Here is a 23,302-nt window from a genome sequence, read left to right as displayed (position 1 = left end):
GTTACACAGACCAGATATGCCACATTACATCTTCATTTAAGCCTAAAGTTCAAACTATCTTGGTGATACACCACTTTCCAGTTGCTTTGTGTGTGGCAATGGTTGTCTCGGTGTGTAGAGCACTTTACTTCAGGTTCTATATTTAGCTGGGCGGTGGGTAACAGAGACAGTCTGGCTCCATTTCCTCAGGCTGCTGTAGATAAGACAGGCAAGCCATAGGTCACACAAAGGGTGTGCATGTGTGTATATGTGTGTAGATAAGAGGACAAGGGCAGTTTTGCTTGGAAGTAAAGATATCCGAGAACCCATCCAGTCATTTTGAGGGTGATGATGAGACCTGCCTGGGTGTCGTGTAACACAACACAAGTGCGTGTGTTTTTATGTCGCATGATGATTCAGACTTGTGACAGTGACATCCTCTCCAGCCTGCAGCAGCTGTGCAGAACAGTCTTCGCTCTGCTCCCGATGCACAACTTGGCTCTTCTCTGCATAAAGTTGATAAGATTAAATATCTTGGTGTATGGCTTGATACTGAACTCTCATTCAAGTTACATATTGAGCAAGTGTTACGTAAAGTGAACTTTGGAGTCAATGTTTTATATCGAGCTCGGAATTGCTTTACGCACAGTATTCGTATAAAACTTGCCTCTCAACTTATACTTCCAATTATTGACTATTGTGATGTTGTATATCAAAATGCATTTAGCTCAGACATTGTTCCACTTAACACAGTATATAATAGACTTTGCAGATTTGTCCTTGAATGTCCTTATCTCACTCATCACTGTATAATGTATAATGCACTTAATTGGTCATCTCTAAGTAGTAGAAGACACACTCACTGGCTTCAACTTATATTTAAATGTATTTATTTCAATTATCCTCCTTATTTAAAACTGTATATTGTATCTTATACATCAAACTATGAAGTTCGGCACTCTACTCAACTCTACTTCTTTGTCCCGCGAGTTAAAAAAACAATTGACAAAAGAGCTTTTAAGTTTAAGGCTCCAGCAGATTAGAATAATCTATCTGTGGAAATAAGATCAATTTCTTTACTTGGTTTGTTTAAACATGCCCTGTCTGCTCACTTTAAGATAAACTGCCTTTGTTATTAAAGATTCATGCAATCCTTATATCTACTGTCCATACCTAATGTTTATATTTGACTGTAGTTAGAAATTCACTCATACGCTACTGTTTACTTGTTTACTTATTTACTTTTTATTGACCATGTTGGCCTTGTGGTGGTTGTAATGTATTAATGAACATATGCAGGTGGTGTTTTTCTTGTTTTGTTTTAGATTTTATACTTCTCTGTTGTTATGTAATTACTGTGTTATATGTTGGGATGCCCTCGAAAACGAGATGATACAAATTTGAACAACAACATCTCTACAGCGGAAAATTTGGGTTTACTTCTTCACTGTTTTACTTTAAGTAATTTTGCTGGTGAAAGTAAGGTAAAGTGTTGCGCTGTCTGCCCTGTCACTGAAGGCTGTGATGACAAAATCTCTCCCTATGGCCTTTGATTGGAGCAAAGAATATTTTTAACAGTGTGGGGACTTGTAACCACTCCAAAAATGACATTTGACACCCTGTGACTGTGACACTAATATAGAGATGACTAGGCCCTATGCCCTCCAAACATATCATACAATACTGTATATGGCCAAAGATATGTGGACTGGGCTGTACTTTTATGTACATTTTGTTTGGGCTAGATTCAGTTAAGAAAAAAAAACTTAATGCTACATGATATTTTAGATAATAAGTTCCAAATTTGGATACAGTTTACTATGAGAGGCTCTCCTGCTGTATGGGTCTGTCTTTGGGAAACTAACGTACTGTTTGCAAGCCCTATACAGTATTTCTTTTTAAGCCCTGAATATAGCACAGTTATCACAGAGCCCATGTTTTGTCTTCACTGCCACACTAACTGCTTGCTAATGTTACCAGCAGCCAAGTGTGAGAGGCACTAAATAACTGGGACTATGTTAAGCCAGGGTCCCACTTTTATACTCAATGTACAAATATACCTCAGAGTTTTACATCACGGTTGAGGACGGGCCACAGATTTCAGCTCAACTGTACTTTCAAATCCAAGGAAAAATCACCCATATTAACACAACAAGAATCGCTTATTAGATTATGTGTGAAAAGAAATAGTGTGGAGTTCATCTTTAATGCTCATGGTTTTGGAATTTGATGTTCAACATTCACATATAGGTGTATGTTAGGGAATCCACATATTTGTAATGTAGCTTTGCCTCACATCATGACATCTTTCACCTCCACCCTGTCCACTATTTTCATGCATCAGGACACCTTGTTGTGTCTTTTTGCCTACATATTACCCAAACCAAGGTCCTTTAACAATATATTAGTGGCCCTATCCTGCCCAGACCATGCTGTGAGTGTCCTGTCCTGTATGTACGACAGATGTACCATGTCACTGAATGCAGTGAGCGGTCATATTTTCACTCTCCAGCTCATCTCCACTGGCTCCAGTGGCTTAGCCCAAAGGACACCCTCAGCCTTCCAAAGGGAGCAGTCATTCTAAACTCACCACTGTGATGAACGACGCAGTTAGACGGAGGCAGCTGGCTTTGTGTGCGATGCAAGTCTGTATGTGTGTGTTCTCATTTTACTGTCTTCTGGAATAATAGCAGGATCTGAACTTTAGTGAGGATGAAAGGGAGGAATCTGTCAACGTTCACTTTCAGGTCAAGTTTGGGGGCAAGTGTATTCGTGTTGCTATAGTGATTGCAGTAATCATGTGGCTTTGATGCTTCCAGTGTTAGTGTATGGTATGATATTTTAGCCTTTTTAATTTCTTTACTGTGGTTGCAGATTTAAAATTAGATTATCATTGACAGATCCTATCCTTAGTTATTTGTTGGGATACATCACTTCCTTCATGGATCTGTGTATTATATCTAGATTTTACCTCTTTTCTCCCTGGAGTAAAGGTCGTTGCCGGGAACGATGACCCCAAAATCTATTTCCTCCAGCTATGATTTTCTCCTTGACTGCCTCACGGTGATGGAGGCAGTTTGCTGTTGTTACGGATCAGTGGAAATGTGGTGGTCTCTCTCTTTTCCCTTATTCTCTATGCCACTTCTTGTCATCTCTCTCCCTCTGTCTGTTGCTGTTATTCTGAATCCCTCTCTTCCTCTCCCCAAATCTGCTCCCCTGCTGAGATAACAGTATATTTCCTCCTGCACATGCACATTAGCCTCATAATGGCGGCATTTCCAGCGTAGGAAATGGCATTGCATTTGGTTTAACTTAGATAGTTTTTCCATCGCATTCACATACCACTTAATCATTCATAAACCCATGCTGGTTTGCTCTCACTTGTACATCACTGCAGGGAATTCTTCAGCTATTTTCCATACATGTATAGATGTTATAGATGTTTCCGTCTGCTTTATCATGCAAATTTCTGCTGCCTATAATATTGTATTCCAGATGTAGTTTCTCTCTGCTTTGGTACCAAGGTAAATAAAATGGGAGTGATGGCTTGGAAAATATGATATATCCAAGCTGATATTGGATGTGACACTTGCTGCTATGTGTAACAGTTTTGGAGACACTTTGGGCAGCATTGTGAGTGAGGAGACTGGACCTGTTCACTCTCCATTGTACGCAAGCATCTACGTTAAATGATCCATCATCATTTATTTCTTCCTCTTCCTCTCTCTGCTCAACAGGCTACTTCACTCAGATTTCCACATTGGCAGATGTGCAAGAGAATGTGATGGAGTATCTTCACGTGTTGAGTCGTCCCAAGGTGATTGACCAGGAGCATGACACGGTGTGGACTGAGGCCTACATCGACAACACTGTGAGTTGACTATACCTTCTCTCACATAATAGTGGACTCCAGTTCCCATAGTCTTCGCTTTCCACCCACTGGGTTGTGGGCCCAGAATATTTTCTGATCAATTCACAGATTCCAATTTATTCTACTAAAACATAATCCATAATGCACAAAAAGTATATTTACATGTTCAGGATCGATGACTTATAGAATCCAAAGGAAATAGTAGTGATATAATGCAAGCAGAGGCCTGACAGTGTGTTTTGCCTTGTGTACGTCTCAGACTGAATGTGTGAAAGTGTGTGTGAGCAGCAGATGGAACCATTAAGTCAATGAGCCTCCTGTGTGTTTGGGAGTTGTGTAGCGTGAGTAGAACATACTGGGGCAAATTGGTGAGTTAGTCTCTGATCTCTCATCCTCATACACTGGCCAAACACACGCAGCTTATTTTCACTATAATATTTCTCAGCAAACTCATATAATCACATGCATTGCTAAATCCCCTGTAAGTGCTTTAAACTTCTCTGGCACAGATACTATTATCGCTAAAACACCCCAAAGGGTAACGCCTGACCTAAAGTATAGGATCCTCTGCTAAAACCACCATCAATGTGTAAACAAGTGCCTTTGCAATAAGAAATAGCGCATGTTATATTTATGCTCCTTTTTGAAAGTTTTTTTTGGGGCAATGGCTGCAAAAGACGACAGTTAACAGCAGACAAACTACTACTTTGGACCAAACGTGCAGGCTGTGTGTGTGGACTTGGGCCAGCGTGGGTCCGCATTTTCATACTCTCCGTGTGGTCGCTGAGACGGTACCTGTTCAGCTGATGGAAAAGATTGTGTTTCCCATCCTGGTTGGCCCCAACCGCGGACATGTTTTGCAGAGTGGCTTAATCTGCTCATCGTCGATTTACTGTAATCCGAGCCATTTCCACACAACTGACATCGTGTAACCCTTTTTTTTTATCAAAAATGCCTTCAGCTTGAGAGGATAATGCGAGTTCACGTTCATGTCCACCATCGCTTTCGCTGCCCTCAGCTCCACTTTTGCCATTGAACGTTGCCCCTAACGTTACCTAAACCTGAACCAAACCTTATCTCTAACCATAACTATGGATGGGAGCGCTACGCCTTTTAACAGGAGGGAAACACTATTCAATGGGGGTGGGCACTTGGACACAACACCGGCAACTCAAACGCTCACAATAAGAAGTGGGCATGTCCGGTATCCAAGACGAAAAGGTAGACTCCGGCAGTTGTGTTATCGGCTAATTATGTCCAAAGCTTATCATCAGTATCGACCTGAATTTTGTCACAATCTCGTTTCAAGATCGTTTTGTCGCCCAGCCATAAAGAGTGAATAGCAGACATTTGTCCTCCACTATTTATTTTTTATTTTTTTTTATTTATTTATTTAAGGACAATGCACATTTAATGAACATGGATTTCTGAATGGAATATGAGAGAGAGCTTAAAAAATGTAAGGAGACAGGCAAGTTTTCTGCACAGGCTATTAACAGCAACTGCATGAAAATTGATTCTTTCCCTCTGCGATCCTCTTCATATTCCTTTTACCTTTTTCTGTCTTCCTCTGCTTATTTCCTTATCTTTGCCCTCATTATCCCCGTCCATTTATCACAGTCAAAGTGCATTCACCCAACACTGACTCAACACTAACAGCTTAAGTGTTGCTTCCTCTGCTGTGACCTTCCCAGCCATAAAGTTCTCCTCTCTTGACACAGTCACTGTTGCACAAGTTGCAGTCAATGTCAGTGGATTTTACGCGCCCATAGATGCTGGCACTCCATTTAGTGGAAACTGCACTGAAAGGCTTTTTTGACACTTATCCACAAACGTATTGACCCTTTCTCTCCTCCCCTCCTCCTTAATCTGTTCTCTTTAGCTCCCCCAAGCACAAAAGGTAAAAAACAATCTGATTTGAGGTCATCGCTGTGTTGTGCTGTGTTGAGGCCTGGTGTGTGTTCATGTGCATTTCATGTGCATGTGCGTTTTGGTCTCCAATCTCTTCGAGATGACGGCATAATTTGGGTGAACTAACTACCATACTGACCCATGGCATTTTCTTGTGTGTCAGTGTCGTATGTCACTCCTCAACCTCCTGATTCAAACCATGCATCGTGGTTGTCAAAGGTTCAGTTGATCGCTCTCTTATGCACGTCTGATCATGCACACGCACACGTCTGTGCACACGCTCACACTCATTCATCATTGGTGATGCTGTGTTGGCCGTGCTTTGCCGGTATCTCCGGGGCTGGCAGTGTGACCATATGTGTAAATGTGAGGCTACGTTTTTGCTCTTTTGCCTGTGTGGTTTTGGTGTGAAAACAAGATTGCCTGTGTTATTTGTTTTGGTAGAATTCTCCAGAATAAGCTGTTTTGTCATCTTAAGGGTGAAAATCCAATAGCCTATAATGACTGGTGGGATGATCTGTTCTGATGCCTTTTTATTGTTTTCAGTGTTTTATTTTTCAGTATTTTATGAATCATATGTGGGTTGAGATAAGAAACCCTATAATCATAACAATGATGATAATGGAACAGAAGAGTGCTCCACCCCCCCTCCACCCCCATCAGCATGAGCTGAGCACAGAGCAGTCCCATTAGACAGCTGGCAGGCCATATGTCTGACATAGTACTATTATAGTGTGATAGATCCAAGCTTATTGACATTGAAGCAGCTCAGCAGAAAACAGAAATAGATATCACATTGTCAGACATGATAATTGGGATTAGCAAGGAATCTGCACTGCTTCTTTGCATGTAATCATCCCAGCACAGCTCTCGCCTGGGTGCGAGGAGCGCACATACACAAAGTAAAATAGACAGTGACAGAAAGACACACACACACACACTCCCCCTGCATGGTGATAGTGTCTGATAAGAAGTTCACAGAACTGGGATTGGCTCAGTGTGTTAGGAAAGTGATGAGCATCTGGTATTTATGTTCCAGGGCTGATGTGTATCATCTTTCCAGATGTACCCTTCATCCTATCTTTTTACTCTCCTCTCCCTATCCCTCTCAGTGCAACCCAATAATCTATCTAGCCTCTCCCCTTTCTTTCTCTGTTTCACTTTGAATCCCCCCCCACCTGTGCTCTCCCATCCTCTCCTGTTCTCCTCTCACTCCCTCCTCACCTTCGTCGCACCAGCTTCATCCATCATTCTCTGGCTCATTTGGCTTTGTTTCCCACTCTGTCGGATGAACTGACACTGGAGCTCAGAGATGGTGGGAGGGAGATGGTGGTGAGAGGAATGTGTTGGGGGTGATATTTGAGGACAAGTGTATGGAGGGTGAGAGAAAGAATGTAAGAGATTTGAAGAGAAAGTTGGCAAGAGAACATATATGGATGTAAAGAAGCACGTGGCGTTGCGAAAAGGGTTTTTGCACTGAAGTTCAAATAACAAGATAATTGGTAAAACACAAAGACAGATGGGAAAGCTGCGAGCAGTTGATTACCTTTTGATGACAAATTGAAGTAGTAGGCTGTTGTAAAAATGTCATGACAGGTGAATAAAACAACAATGTTAATTGTGATTGAGGCAATTGAGAGCTTCCATAGATGTGCCAGGTCCATGCCAGCTCTGCTCCCCTTTCGGTACGTATTCATTTTCCCATTGGAGCCTACAGGGGGCTTTGGCTCCAGGGCTTACACACACCAACATAATTAAACCCAGTCTCCTAGGAAACAAGGGTCACCTCGTCCACCAGAACACAATTTGTCACAGCAACCTAGATTACGAGGTGTTCTATGAGACAGCAAACACAGGGCAGGGTGTGTGTATCTGAGCCCTCTGAGGGGTGCAAGTGTGTGGGTATGTGTGAGTATTTGTGTCAGTGGGGAGCAAGTGTATTTGAGTCCAGAGGGGTTCTTTTTTCATTCTCTGACCCACAGCAGGGGATAGAACTTACACACCCCATTTGCTCTGACTGATAAAGATAAAGCCATGGAGGCAATGATGATGCCAATTCGGCCCAAATGTGTGTTGAGTTCTGACCTTGCATTGGAGGTTGCAGGTTATGTATTATATGTCAAATTCTAGATACAGAGCACTCCCCTAGAGACTTGGGGCACAGTCATGTTGTAGGATACTCATTTAGGGTTCAAGGAGGTGCCTCTTTCCTCTCCTGTGTTTAGATAATGAAGCACAGGTTTAAAGGTCTTTACTCCTCTGGGTGAGGAGCTGTAGCTGTGCCGTTAGCTTTGAATCCAACAGATGCAGTTGCTGGCTGCCTTTCTCCATGCAGCTCTTGTTATCTTCTTAATTACAGTATGTAATTTCCCAGAGCTGCTGGACAAGCCTGGTTTTCGCTAAATGCACATATATTGAAACTAAAAAACATAGATTAGTGTTGAAGTACAAACAGTACACATTTGATGGGACTGCTCAACAACAGCTCATGGGGATACACAATAAATCTTAGTCCATACATCCGCTGACCGGTGATACCTGATCCAATTGACCTGAGCTTGGAAATAGATTTTGTATTTTTAGATGAGGATTTGCTCGTTTTTGCTGTCCTTTGATCGATCCTGTTCTCCAGCAGCAAGGCTGTGCATTGTTACAGAAGCTGTACTTAGGTGTGCTTTGTTCTCTCTTTGATGTCCAATCTTGCGTCTTGGATTGCTATTATCAGCTGTCTAGGCTCGGGTCACAAATTCCCCTTTCCCCAATGTCTGAGGGAGACAGAATGGATACTAGCAGTTTCCTGTCATTAGCTATTATTACTGGAGGTAAATGGGCGGTGAGCGCTGCGGGAAGGAAAGTGTACAGGAAGCATGTAATGCTCAGTTAAGAGGATTGGTTAAATGGGGTAGTTCCCTAAGAAAAGTACTATGCTGGTATCTTATATTTAAGTCTGTCTAACAGACTAATACTCAATTGATTGCGGCAGCCGAAACAGATCATATGCAACATGATTTTTGTTTTTTGCCACCCCATCTAACTTAACACATTTTGTAGATTGGGTTCTGGGTTTCATATTGCACTTAATGTACCAATTACTTACATAAACTGCGTGAGTGACTGACCTAAAGACCGTTTTGACATTTCTGAGTGGACAAGGTCAGATCACTTTTTACCGAGTGGGAAGCCTTCCCCCAGTATCTTCATAACAGTGTCAAGCTTTCATCTCTAATGGATATCATCGTCAGATACAGACAGCCGCTGGAAAGATAAATATCATAATTATTCCAGCAGTCTTTAGGGAGGGAAGATACCCAGATTCAAACTAGAAGCTTTGCCTTTGGATAAGCTTATTCTGCAAGTGATCAAAGGCAGGCTGGTGATTGAACACATTTTAAGGCAAATAATAAACATGAATAAAACATGTCATGGAAGAAGATAATATGACTATGTCTGCTGCAGAATTCCTATCAGGTTTACTAGTTAAGGAACCAGTGTTATGCAGCTTGAGATAATCACTCATTGAGTGTCTTTAAGCAAGATGATTCTTATAATGTGCATGATTCCATGTAGTTACGTTTCTTTTGTAACTATAATGTTTCATCATTAGCTATAGGCATATTCTTACCCTCTCATTTGCTATCTTTCACTTTTTCTTCCCTCATGAATCACTCAGATGGATGATGGTCAAGGTCCGGTTCTGATGACCACAGTGGCAATGCCAGTGTTTAGTACCAAGAATGAGACTGTAAGTGTACATAAAGTGCAATGCAACCAATAGCACATTCACTGCCACTACCATTATGTTTCCCCAACTTGTTTACAACAAGCAGTTTAGTATAATTGAAAAAACTATGCAATTATGTATTGCATAACTCACAAGGAATTAGGGTTTTGAGACAATAGACCCAAATTGTGAAATAATGTTGTCTTTGATAGACACTAATTTCAGTTTGATTGGAGCGTGTAAATGAGGACACAGTAGAGCTTCACTAATTAAATATATATTATAGATTGAAATGGTTTATGTCATAAACAGTGGATCTATAAGAGACTGTGTTGTTTAATTAACCTTTAAAACGCAGCCTAAGAATATTTGTAATGTGTGTGCTTCCAGAGGAACCGTGGCATCCTGCTCGGGGTGGTTGGGACAGATGTGCCTGTCTCTGAGCTGCTCAAGACCATCCCCAAATATAAGGTACGACTATTAGAGATACCCCTCTAGACCATCACACTTTTTTATAATCATATCTTCTGAACCACGGTTGGACTTTGTGAATGGTCAGAGTATCTTTTGGTCATTCGATTTTCATTTCATAAACAGGTATTAAAAACAAAAAATGGATGGTTATTTGATTTTCGTTTTAAAATAAAAAATTTGAAATTGAAATACAAGCTGTTTTTTCCTTTTCCTGGTCTAAACAGGATGAGATATTTAAAAATATTCTTTGATATTCATTTTCTATTTTATATAACAAAAAATAAAATCACTCAAAAATAGAAACAGAGACCGGATGTTGTCATTTCCAATGCAACTGCGCCAGTGTACCAGTGTTGCTTTCAGTACAGGCTAAAATAACTTTGGAACATAGACTGTTAATATTAATATTTACAGTCTATGCTTTGGAACCCTACTCTGATGATGCTTGAGCAGACTTTTACAGTATTTCATAATGTCACATTTATTTATTTCCCTCTCCTTGCCTCCCTCCGACTCTCCGTCTCTTAGTATTATCATTATGCAAGATGACCCCACACAAATTGCAACAGAAACTCTTTCAAATGATCTAGTCTCATAAAAGTCTCCTCTATAACATAAAAAGTCCTAAGAAATGTGAAAAAGTAGTGCCAGGTTCCCATTGCAGCCTATGTTAAAGAGACACTACAGGTGAATAGGGAAAACATTTTAACTAACAGATATCGCCATTAAACTTCCCCAGTTGATTATTTACATTAAGACAATAATCTCTTGTATTACTTATTCTGAACTTGTATAATTATACAAATGACTGAGGCATTGCCTAATTAAATAGGCCTATGTGCTAATTTGCATAAATAATGGTATTTCAGTATTTTTCAACTTGGAATTGAACTTTTATGCTATTACTTTTATGAGTAATAAACATTTGTCAGCTTTTCTGTTGCAATTTGTGGGAGATTCACAAAATGCTTATACTATCTCCCCCCCACTGAGAGACAACTTCGCCGCGAAAAGAGTCAATACCAGCTCAGGAAATAATAGACTTTCAGTTCACGGCTGTAACGTTACTGTTACATTAACATTACTGTTACAGCACCAATGTCTGATCCCAGTAAACTTTCTGTTGCTGCCGTTGAGTTCACTGATCTGGCGGAGAGTCACAGGCAGTTCGGGATCAGATCATGGGGATCATACCTTCGGTGCTGGGTCTAATATTAGTTGTTGCCGTTTTCTTCAAGTAGCAGCTAGCTAGCAGCTAGCCATCAGTCCGTTGTGACCATAGGTCGTGACCCAGGGCCCCGGTGCTGACTAATTCTGGTCCGTGTGCGAAGCTAGCGTGACCCGCACTAGCTAACATTAGCTGGGCATCAGACGAATCTGCTGAGCTCGTGTTTTATTCATGGGTGTATTAAGGTTTTATTTCCTTTGGCAGATAGTGATAAGGTTTGATGCACTATGCCAGGGACGCTAGCTAGTTGCTTTTAGTCTGAGTCTGTAAGATAACCAAACTTAATTTAAATATAACATGCAAATAGGGAAATAAATGTTAACGTTATATTCATATAAAATAAAGTCCCTTGAAATAAATAAAAGTAAAACATATGTATAGGCTATTGAACTATATTGACTAATGTATGTCTCATTTATTCATTTCAGGATGTATTTCATAGCCATATTTATGTATATTTATGTAAAGCGGTGCAAAAAAACGGAGGATCAGTCACTCAGGAAGTTGGGGTACAAGTTTCACTCAGTTGGAGAATCAGACGCTGCAAAGTGGAAGCTAACTTCAGCGTGGTGCCAGATGAGTCCATGCAGTCTGGTCACATCATGTTTGAGCCATTTTCAGCGCAAAATCTCCTCACATTTCTTCACCTCAAAAATCCTCTTGCATTCCCACTTCCCTGTGATATGCACACAGAGATTTCTGCACATGACAGGCCTTTTTTCCGCCATGTCTAAAATCACATCAGAGTAGGAATCCAAAGTAATTTTCGCCTGTGCTGAAAGCATCACTAGTACACTGGCGCTGTTGTGACAACACCCGGTCTCAGAATATGAAAAAATAGGCCTTTTTTCATTTCTGTTTTCTAGTGATTTTATTTTTTGTTATATGAAATAGAAAAGGAAAATCAAAGCATAGTTTAAATTTCTCTTATCCCTTTCTGACCAGGAAAAGGAAATAATGCCTTGTATTTCAATTTTTTAATTTTGTATTTTAAAACGAAAATCAAACAACCATTCATTTTTTGTTTTTTAATACCTGTTTATGAAAGGAAAATTGAATGACCAAAAGATACACTGACCATGAATGCACCATTCATCTGGTTGCTAAGTCAGTAAAAAAACTACGCATATGCAAATCCAACTCCAGCTCCACAGTAATTGAATGCTAAACCCAGTAGCAGATACATCAAAGGTTTTGTTGAAGTTTTGACACTGATAATTCATGGCTCCTTCCTCAAGTCCAATAATGACAGGAACATTATACACTATGTATACTAATACATTCTGATTGTGTCCCCCGTCACATCACTTGTGCTGATTTCATTTACATGTAGATCTGAAGCTTGGTTGGTTGGATGTGATTTGACATTTGAAAGTGTGTTATTTGTTGAGACGTGGATGAATTATACCATCTTCCTTGTATTGTGCAGTTCTGTGAGTTTCACCACAAAGGCAAATATTCTGCCAGTAAAAAATTACAAAGAGCTTGATTAGCCCAGACTTTCAAATCGGGACAGATTTGTCATGCATTCATTTGGTGTGTGTGTGTGTGTGTGTGTGTGTGTGTGTGTGTGTGTGTGTGTGTGTGTGTGTGTGTGTGTGTGTGTGTGTGTGTGTGTGTGTGTGTGTGTGTGTGTGTGTGTGTGTGTGTGTGTGTGTGTGTGTGTGTGTGTGTGTGTGTGTGTGTGTGTGATTGTGTGTATCCTCCTAGCTCGGCATTCACGGCTACGCCTTTGCAATCACCAACAACGGCTACATCCTCACCCATCCAGATCTACGGCCACTTGTGAGTATTACCTCCAGCATCATTTCAATGCTCTGTTAACTGAGTATGAACCTTATTATCATAACAATCCCTTTTAGGGCACATAGATAGAAGTTCAAATGTATTAATTTATTTTAGTACAAGCGACTGAGGAATACTAATTCTTGAGTTCATGTCAAGTCGATTACTGATTTTGTTGTCAAATTGAGATGCCGATTGACATAGAAAATGAGTGCATGGTTGTGTCTATGCGCCGTTTGTTGTGTGTGAATTGGCTGTGTGGTGGTATGTAGATGAGGAGAGTGTGTTCCAAGGCTCCGCTGTGCCGTGAATAGACAGAGATACAGCTTCTGAATGGCTGTGATTAACTCTATTGTACTCACTCATTCCTCTCACAAGAGGAGTGCAGAGAGGGAGGGAAGGGAGATTGGAGAGAGCAAGGAACCTGCTTAATGTGAGAATAGGTGCAGGGTAACAAAGCAGGGTGCAACACTGGAAGGAAATTGAGAGATATGGAGGTATGAGAGGAGAACAGACATGGAGGAGATGAGAGAGCAGACACTGACACAGACAGACAGATGGTTTAATTGCGGTCTAATTGAAGATGTTAATGAACAGTGTTTAACAACTAATGAGGGGTGGGAGGCTGTCCTCACTGGAAAGGGGGACTCAAAAGTACACGCATATATAGTACACATTAATACGCCCAATAATCTGACCTCTGTCGTCATTATTTAATGTCCATTAAGAGTTGTATGCTGTTAAAAAGTTAGAATTGGAAATGCTAAAACACTTTTGACCTTATAAATGACAGATAATTAAATCAACATCACAAACACATAAAGCGTAGCTTAGCCTGGTTGCCTGGCAATCTTACGGTGATGACAAAACTCCAGGAAGTCACTGCTCCCGTAAAACTACAACTTGTTGTTTTTGTGTAGTAATTAAACAAAAAGGATACAGGAAATATCGTCTTAATAGTGAGTAAACATGCATTACATTTTTTTGCTAAGCTAAAATAACTGTTGCCTGTCCTGACATATATGTCCATTATCCTTTGTCATTTGTTAGAGGCTTTCAGTTTCTCAAATTATACTTTTATTTGGTTTATATCATTGTACTTTTTTTTTATTAACAATATGAAAATATTTGCTTGGGATCTTGGAAATTGTGCTTTGAATGACAAATAGAATGTGTCATAAATAAAAATAGATTAAATGATTGTGAAAAGAATCAGTAGTTGCTGCCTTGGTATGGTGCAGTATATTCTTTGTGTTTCATTGTTGTCAGTATCTCTGTTTGTGCATGCCTGTGTGTTTACATGGGCCTGTGTGTCCAGTATGGAGATGGCAAGAAGCGAAGGAAGCCAAACTACAGCAGTGTGGATCTGTCTGAGGTGGAATGGGAGGATAAGGATGACACGGTGAGACACTTGTAGTAAATGTACATTAAGCACCATCACAGTAGGCGCCCCCAATACAAATATGATGTTTGAGATTTGTTATGTGCTTTGTGCTGCTAGCTGAGAAATGCCATGGTCAACAGGAAGACAGGGACTTTCTCCATGGAGGTGAAGAAGAGTGTTGACAAAGGGGTGAGTAATCCATAATTACAAAATCCACAAACACACACAAACAAGCACTTTTCTAATGTACCCAAATGGTGAACCAGAGAAAATACTGGCAGGGAGAATCCTCTCTGCCAAGGGGTTGTCACACTTGGCACAGTGATATGCAGGATTGACTTGGGGATTTTGTTTCTGATTTTGTTTGCTCTGCATGCATGCATTGGTGTGTGTGTCTGTCTGTAAGTGTGAGCCCCTTATCTCCACCAAGCACATGTTGCTGAGTACAGGAGAGACAGCAGCCCAAATTATTCTCTTTTAGTACTTTCCTTTCTGGGAAAGTGAGAGACATTCAGGTGTGTGTGTGTGTGTGTGTGTGTGTGTGTGTGTGTGTGTGTGTGTGTGTGTGTGTGTGTGTGTGTGTGTGTGTGCGCGCACTTTGTATATTCAAAGCTTAGTTAAGAGCATTATACATTAGCCTGATTATAAATCATTCAATATGTAAATAACACACACACACACACACACACACACACACACACATACACACACTGAAATGTACACACAGATTCAGATTCACAATCCTTATCGAACTACTCACAGACTGCAAAAACACACATCCATCTGCAGAGTAACAGGTCGTGCGACAACCACAGCATGTACCCCCCCGCACCAGTAGATGGAGCCAGACTGCAGGGAATCACATCAGATAACTGCTATCACATTGCCTCATGTGTACTGCAGCGTATAATGGAATATATGAATCTCTTTGATTTCAGAAGCGTGTACTGGTGTTGCATAATGATTACTATTACACAGACATCAAGGGGACTCCTTTCAGGTAAGGAAACTGGAGACATTTCTGTGAGCAGTGAACAAAGTGTAGAATTACTGAATCATCAATAATCACAGTTAGTCTTTGCACAACAACAAAGAACTGGTGAGTTGTCATTATAAAAACATTTATATTTGTTTTTAGTCTAGGTGTAGCTCTTTCCAGAGGCCACGGGAAGTATTTCTTCAGAGGGAATGTCACAGTTGAGGAAGGTAGGAAATCCTCTCTTTTCTTCATCTACTTTTACTCTTTTGTTTTCTGTGTCATTTCTCTCTATAATGCTCTGCTCTCCTGCTTTCTGTTCTGCAGCCTTTGTGTCTACATTTCTCACTCAGCTAACACTATTTTACTCTGCTGCAGTGGTTTTCAGATACTTTACTGAAGAAAAAGAGTACCAATGCCACAGATGAATCCTGCTTTCAGAATTTTACAAACACATTTTCAGCATAATATTAGAGCCATTTATACAGTGGAAAAGAGAAATATTTGTTTTCATAAGTTATATTTCATAGTATAATTTTCTATGGAACAACAGAAATGATAGGAAAATAAAATAATAAATATGTTAAAATCTGTACATTCTACTACAATATATATCAATTATATACATGGAAAAATAGAAGTAATAAATAGGTATATAGGTATGGAAAAATGAAAATAAAAATGTGTATTATACTACCCTGCATAACAACATTATGTATGTAAAAATAGAGTAACTTACTAAAGCATTGCGAGTAAAAGTACTCTCTCTCTCACACACACACACACACACACACACACACACACACATTTAGCAATAATGAAGTGATAATGAACTTGAAAGCCACAACTGGACAGGAAGTTAATATTTCTTTAGCGGCTCCTTAGGTGTGTCCATGTCTTGACAGTGTGTGCCTCTGTGTATGTGTGTCTATTTTCATCTTGTTAATATTCATGTGGTGGCTCTAGTGTGTTTGTGTGTGTGTGTGTGTGTGTGTGTGTGTGTGTGTGTGTGTGTGTGTGTGTGTGTGTGTGTGTGTGTGTGTGTGTGTGTGTGTGTGTATGTGTGTGTCCATGTGTTTCTTTAAACATGTCCATCATGCAGAGCCCTCTGAGCATGACTTGGCTCTTCCTGATCTAATCAGACCTGTCACATCCATTCAAAAAAAACATTTTTCACCCCTGGTGTGTGTTTAAGAGTGTGTGCATTTGAGGTGTAGGTGCCTACCGCTACTTTTTTCTGTATGAGTTCACATTGAGTGCTTTTGCTTATTTTATTTGAGATATATGTATATTTCTTATTTTGTTTCAGGACTTCATGACTTGGAGCATCCTGATGTAGCGCTGGCAGACGAATGGTAAGAGTATAGCGACGATGCTGTATGTTTCTGTTGTGACAATATCATTCTCCTCCCTTCATCAAGTCACATTTTGATTGGACTTTATTGCAAATATACTCCTATATTCCTGCTTATAAAATAAAAAAAAATCTACAATCTAACTGCAGTACAATAGTTATATTACAGATTGAGGATCTGCAGGACTTTGACTTTATGGTTTGTGTCACTTGATGACTTGTGGTCACCGGGAATAGGAACCAACATCAATTTGTCATTTACACAAGTAAATTACGGTAAACACTTTTTAAACTAATGCTTGTAAATGGGAAAACCTTCTTTGTTTTACTTCACATTTTATTCATCATATATGCCCTGCAATGCAAAAGTAACTGAAATCAACTGGTCTATGTGATTCAGCTTGAGTTCTGATATCAATCCTAGACAGATAATTTCAAATAGCTGATTCCAAATATGACTGTGTTACATGTTATCTTAATCAATATCCTTGTTGTCTATTCTTGTTATATTGCAGGACATACTGCAACACAGACGAGCACCCAGAGCACCGCTACTTGTCCCAGATAGAGGCAATCAAACTTTACCTCAATGGACATGAACCCCACCTACAATGTTAGTTAAACTCATCTACAAACTCTCCAGTCCTCTCTCTGCTCATTGAGTTACTGTAGATATATTTCATGTGTTATGGCTGGTTTATGTAAAAATCTATATGTTTGCCTTGTTAGGTGACAAGGAGCTGATTCAAGAGGTTCTATTTGACGCAGTGGTGACTGCCCCTTTGGAGGCCTATTGGACGAGTCTCGTGCTCAATAAATCAGAGTGCGTGACCCACTCTTCTCTTCTTTTCCCATTTTCTTAATCAAATGATTGATATGATACGATTGATAATTAATGCATAGGTTTGTATGCAGCTGTTGTCAGCCCTTCTTGCCCAAGACAAATTTACTATGGGACAATAAAGTTTATCTTATCTTATCTTAAAACCTATCTTAATCTTTATTCTTAATAAACTCAACATAAACTGAATTTTGTAGTCAAAGATCAATTTTACTCTGAAATGCTAATGGTAGTTATAGTGCCACAGACGTTTGTAAATTGTAAAAATTGCATGAAATTACTTTTACAGACAAGCTGAAATCTAAGGCTGATGTGTTGATGGTGATAGCAAATTACAATTGTGCACAAATGCAGGTTACTAAATGTATTTGTCATACTACACAGGAACTCCGATAAAGGGGTTGAGATAGCTTACCTGGGCACAAGAACAGGCCTGTCCAGAATTAACCTGTTTGTGGTGCCTGACGAGCTTACAAACCAGTAAGTATTCTGAGTTATGTATTCAGTCTATATGTGCGTATACACAGATGTAACCTTAGGAGTTGCACGTCTTGATTGGCTCTTTGTTTATGATTCCAACGAGTATATATCCTGTTTTGCGTGTGTGAATCCTCTGTATCTTCATCACCTCTGTTTCCTGTCTGCTTCAAGAGACTTCCTGACAGCTGAAGACAAAGAGGGGGTGTTTAACGCCGATCACTTCCCCCTGTGGTACAAGAGAGCAGCAGAACAAGTTCCTGGTACCTTTGTCTACTCTCTACCTTTCAACTCAGGTTAGTTGTAAATTAAAATTTTCAAAAGATGATGAATCAGTTCTCCCCTCAAAGTCAAATGTTCAGTGATAAGTCAGTTATTACTTTTAAATTCTTTTCAGTACTACACGCTAGCCTTTACGAGTGTGATATAATAAATAGGCATGGGCCGGTTACCGGTTTCAAGGTATACCGTGGTTTGATAAAGGTTGGTTTCAATACCACCAAAATTTCCCGTCATACCATTCCTGAGGTACGAGCTGTTTTTTTATGAGTGAGAAATCCCTGCCAGTGTGCAGTGTTTAAAAATAAAATACATTGTGTTTTTTTCCCAGGCATTTCAAAACAATACATTTTAAAGCTGTAATTGCAATACCGCAATACCATGAAACCGTGATATTTTTGCTGAAGGTTATCATACCGTCAGAATCTCATACCGGCCCATGCCTTATAATGAAACTGATAGTCACTGTGAGACTGGCACCACCAATTGTCTGAAGCTTTACTGAAAAGGAAGCGGGCAAGAGTTATAAGACACACTATAAAGTCAATCAAAAAAAAACTCACAATTGGTGAAATGCACTTATTAAACTTTATACTCACTTGTATTAGAAAGACCTTTTTTCATATTTCCCCTATCCCCTGTTTTCCTTTTTCACCCATATTTGGCCGTTTTCTCTCGCCATTGCATCTCTACCTCCCCTTTCTCTCTTATTAATTCTGGGCTGTGTTCTTGTGGACAGGACTGATTGCTGTGGGTTGAAATAAGATATGTTAGGAAGAGGTTCAGCCCTTTCCATAGTGACTTGGCCAGAACACACAGACACACACTCACAAAAAACACACACACAGGCACCTCGCACATTTGCAGTTTAACTATGTCTCTACAAAATGGTTTCTCCTCCAAAGGGAGAATATGTTCTCATCTGTCCTCAGCCTCTGGCTTTCCATTAGTGCCAGCTAATACAAGTGATCTGAAAGCCTCTTATTTACTCGCCGGACTTGCCTTGGATGCACTCTTCCTCACAGGACTGTGGCAGTTAGTGGTAGCCATGACTATGTGCAGTGTTTCTCTGTCCAATGACCCTGTGGTCAGTTCAGAACTAATAAAAGGAATTATATTTTGTGTGTGCCTGTGCGTGGTGTGCTTGTGTGTGCTTTTATGTGTGTGGCTTAGGATCAGAAAACAAGAGTGTTGTATTGGCCAGCACCGCCATTCAGCTTCTGGATGAGAGGAAATCACCCATAGCTGCGGGTAAGTGTGGACTCAAGTGGTTCTTTATCTCTCCCACACACACTTCTAGATTGACAGAGGCTGCAATATATTTTCCTTACACTGCTATGTTGGCTTTGTTTTCCCAGTCTACAGTTGTCTAACGCTACTCCTTTTCCTCTTTTTGAGTTGAAACACTCACTGCCCACATGTGCTGCTTTTTTTGTCCATACGCTTGCCCCTGCATGAACGTCAGAAGAAGGCGAGAGTGCAACATGGTACAGACGTTTGCATCCAAGTGTATTTATGCCTACATATATTAATAGATGCCAGTTTCATCAACGCCTTTTGTGCATTCATCTTTTGCCCCTGTGCTTATTTAAGGCATATTGTGGCCTAGAGGATTTCATTGTGGCCTGCCTCATCTCACGTCATGGTGACTCAGAAGCCCCACAATGTCACGCCCATATAATGCAACTTGGTGCAATCAGCTAGTTGATGGTATGAAGTGCGGCCCTCTGTTTCCCATCAACTTGGTCATGGAGAAAGATTAAATGGAAGAAATGGGGACACTGGGGGAGGATAGAGATACAGACGTATGGTTTCACAGTAGTTATGGTATTATCTTTCAGAACAGTTTGAAATTACATCATTCATCACCTACCTCCCCGAAGGCACCAAATGACATCCAGTCGTCGTTTCTTGTATTATGTAGCTAATGCAATATTTTTATTGTGGTACTGTACAGTACATATGACGATGACAAGTTAGAAAATAGTTTTATAATTTTGTCTGCAAGTAACATAAAGAAAGTTGGAAGCACCTTGTTAGAATCTTTTTTTTTTAACAGCTTCTCATGTTGAGCAAAATACAAACATACAAAATTGCTAAAATATAAAGATAGATAGACAATGGGCCCTATTTTAACGATCTGAAACGCAAGTATGAAACGCAAAACGCAAGTAGCTTTGTGGGCGGATCTCGGACGCTGTTGCTATTATACCGGCGGGATAAATGAGTCTTGCGCCCGACGCAAATCCAAAATGGGTTGGTCTGAAGTAGCTAGGTGTGGTTTGGGCGTAACGTGAAAATAACCAATCAGAGTGTCATCTCACATTCCCTTTAAAAGCAGGCGCGCTTGTTCCATGGCGGATTGTTATTATGACGGCGGATTTGCCTGGCGCACACCAGCGGGAGCTGTCCGAGATGCGGCAAAGTAATAAATGCCCGTCTTGGCCGGGTGGCGATGTTGCTGCGGCCTCTCGGGCGCATCTCCTCAAGTCTGGAGAGGATTGCTGCAGCCATGGAGCGTGGGCCTCCAAACGCACCACCTGCTTCTGTTGTGCCCGTTCCTCCTCCCCCCACTCCATCTCCGTCCACCCACTCCATCAGGAGCGCATCGCGCATTACTCCCGGACCAGATTCCTCCGGAGTGTCCAATCCCACCGTAGTTCAACATCATGTCTCCTTAATTCCTCTAATATTTCCTCATTTATGTCATCAACACATCCATGATTCATGGAAATGTTGTGTAAAACACAACAAGCCACAAAGAATGCTGGGACTTATTGAGGACTGTACTGTAAAATGCCTCCTGATCTATCCAAACACCTGAAGCGCATTTTCAGTAATATTTTTCTTTGTAATTATGTATGGTTTGCAAAAATGGGAACTGCTGCGTCTGTTTAGATGAGAGAAGTGTATGCGCGTTGTGCACACGCTACATTATGGCCAAGCATGCGCCCCTAAAATAGCATCTGAATAACGCGCTACTGACTTTAGACTAGGTTTTTCCTGGTCAGTGGCGGAATTGTTTTCTGAAACTGCAAAATAACACCAGGTAACGTTTGCGCCGGAACACGCCTCCTGTTTTCGCTGAACCGCCCCCGGGAGCGCAAATACATTCCCTAATTTACCGACGTGCGTCTGTGGAGGGAAAAGTCCGCTGTGCGTCGGGTGCAAAATAGGAACGATACATGCGTCGGTGTACAACGGCAATTGCGCTGAGTGCAAGATAGAGCCCAATGTGTTTCTGGCTCAATTCTATTCCTCAGGCAGCTATGCTTGAAGTAAGGTTCATCCAACTTTCTTTATGTTTATCCTCTGCATGCCTTTTGAAAGTCCTGTTGTCCCACTGTATTTTACATTGATAGCTTTACAACTGTCTTGAACGTGTACAGTGTACAGAGTGTGCAGTATTGCAATTATTTCCAACGCCCATACACGCCAAGGATCAATGTGGAGCACAGCTTTTGCCTCATATAAAAAGCTTCTTCTGATTATCTATGCGAGTTCTTGTCGATAGACAAGAGCCAGTAATGCCAGTAGGGGAATCACAGAAAAATATCTGGACAATGGGAAGACAAACTAAAGAAAGGAGAAAGAGGAATTTTTCTATAGAAATGCAGTGATAAAGTAAGAGCAGAAATAAAAGGGCAGAGAAAGAGAAAATTATTTCACGGTGCCTGAATGCGTTGACATGAAAGCAGTGCATTGTGGGTACTCTTGGCCTGGGGGAAACCAATGGAGCAGAAGGACAGAGATGGGAGAGTCTGTGCAGTGCCACAACGTGTGCGCGCACACACATACACATGAACACACACACACACACACACACACACACACACACACACACACACACACACACACACACATAGAGGGAGCATCAGATTTCTAGCAGAGTGGTACACAAGCAGCCCACAGTTTACACCAGCCCACGGTATTATTTGACATTGTTGACTTGATCACTATTGTTTTTAAGATTATATCATTAACTCAAATCCTGTTCAGCAGCAATCCAAATGACTAATCAGTAACAAGGTTTTATGAATACCCTATTGTTACAGTGGGTGCTGATGTACAGTTATGACGATCATGCTTGTCAGATCGGGGGATGTCTGTAAGGATTATTTTATATAAGCGAGTCAGATGGGAGGAGAAATGTAGGCTAGAATGCAAATTTAGCGTGGGCCGGTTAGGGCCAGTTTTCACTGCTCTGCGCTTCACTGAGCTGTAGACTTGTAAATACGCTAATACACTAACTGAACAGGACAGGCTGATGACATCACACACCATGGGCCCTGCAGACATCGCTTGAATCACAATGTTACTGTGTTCGTACATACACGCCTGTGTATTCCAGCGTGTGTGTTTGTGTGTGTGTCAGTGTTTGTGGTCACATCCTGAGCCACGTGCAGCGAGTCTGCTGCCTTAATATACAGAGCCACAAAACTCAGGTCAGCCGTTTAGACCAAAGGCATCTGTGTACAGTCATGTGCCTCCACACTACACTGAGTAAGCTGAAAATGACTGCTGATGGACAATTATTAATATATAGATTATATTAATGGATGCTCGTAATGTGCACAATAAACTAAATTTTTAATATAATCTTAAAACATTGCCTGAATATCCTGTTTGTAACAGTTCACAAACAATAAAATAGAAACAGAAATCAGATTGACCTGCTGTTTCGTTATATAATACTTTAGAATTCCCTTGATATGGTACCAGTAAACTCAATCAGAAAAAAGGGTTGGGCATAATCTGGGAATACATAGCCTATTGTATATGTTAATGCATATCTCATAAATAGCAAACTATTAAAGTTATATCAAGTATAAGCCACAATATTTTCATAGAAATATATGTTTCACCATTTTATCTTGTCAAGTTGACATAATAACAATTCAATAGAAACTCAACTAACCTAAAACTGAAAGAATTTGTTTTACTGTGCAAGCAACAAATGCACTACTAATTTAAATATTACCACGGTAACACTTCAAATGAGGGGTATTTTCCTTTTTTTTT

At 40.5% G+C, this 23,302-nt stretch overlaps 1 protein-coding gene across 2 annotated transcripts in view; it reads left to right on the top strand.

Annotated features, from left to right (window-relative positions):
* The window catches only part of cacna2d3a (calcium channel, voltage-dependent, alpha 2/delta subunit 3a), a 158,510-nt gene that overhangs the window by 110,043 nt on the left and 25,165 nt on the right, over positions 1-23,302 (top strand). For both annotated transcript variants that reach the window (XM_028581957.1, XM_028581956.1), the window contains exons 12-25: positions 3,717-3,850; positions 9,432-9,503; positions 9,873-9,953; positions 12,895-12,969; positions 14,288-14,371; positions 14,471-14,542; positions 15,292-15,353; positions 15,492-15,559; positions 16,639-16,684; positions 17,199-17,296; positions 17,413-17,506; positions 17,909-18,004; positions 18,176-18,297; positions 19,454-19,531. In XM_028581957.1, coding sequence (XP_028437758.1) covers positions 3,717-3,850; positions 9,432-9,503; positions 9,873-9,953; positions 12,895-12,969; positions 14,288-14,371; positions 14,471-14,542; positions 15,292-15,353; positions 15,492-15,559; positions 16,639-16,684; positions 17,199-17,296; positions 17,413-17,506; positions 17,909-18,004; positions 18,176-18,297; positions 19,454-19,531 — 1,182 coding nt within the window. The remainder of the gene's footprint in view (positions 1-3,716; positions 3,851-9,431; positions 9,504-9,872; positions 9,954-12,894; positions 12,970-14,287; positions 14,372-14,470; positions 14,543-15,291; positions 15,354-15,491; positions 15,560-16,638; positions 16,685-17,198; positions 17,297-17,412; positions 17,507-17,908; positions 18,005-18,175; positions 18,298-19,453; positions 19,532-23,302) is intronic.

This window comes from Perca flavescens, chromosome 7 (genome assembly GCF_004354835.1).
Source record: "Perca flavescens isolate YP-PL-M2 chromosome 7, PFLA_1.0, whole genome shotgun sequence".
In the NCBI taxonomy this organism is placed as follows: domain Eukaryota; kingdom Metazoa; phylum Chordata; class Actinopteri; order Perciformes; family Percidae; genus Perca; species Perca flavescens.
This window is presented reverse-complemented; position numbering and strand designations above follow the sequence as displayed.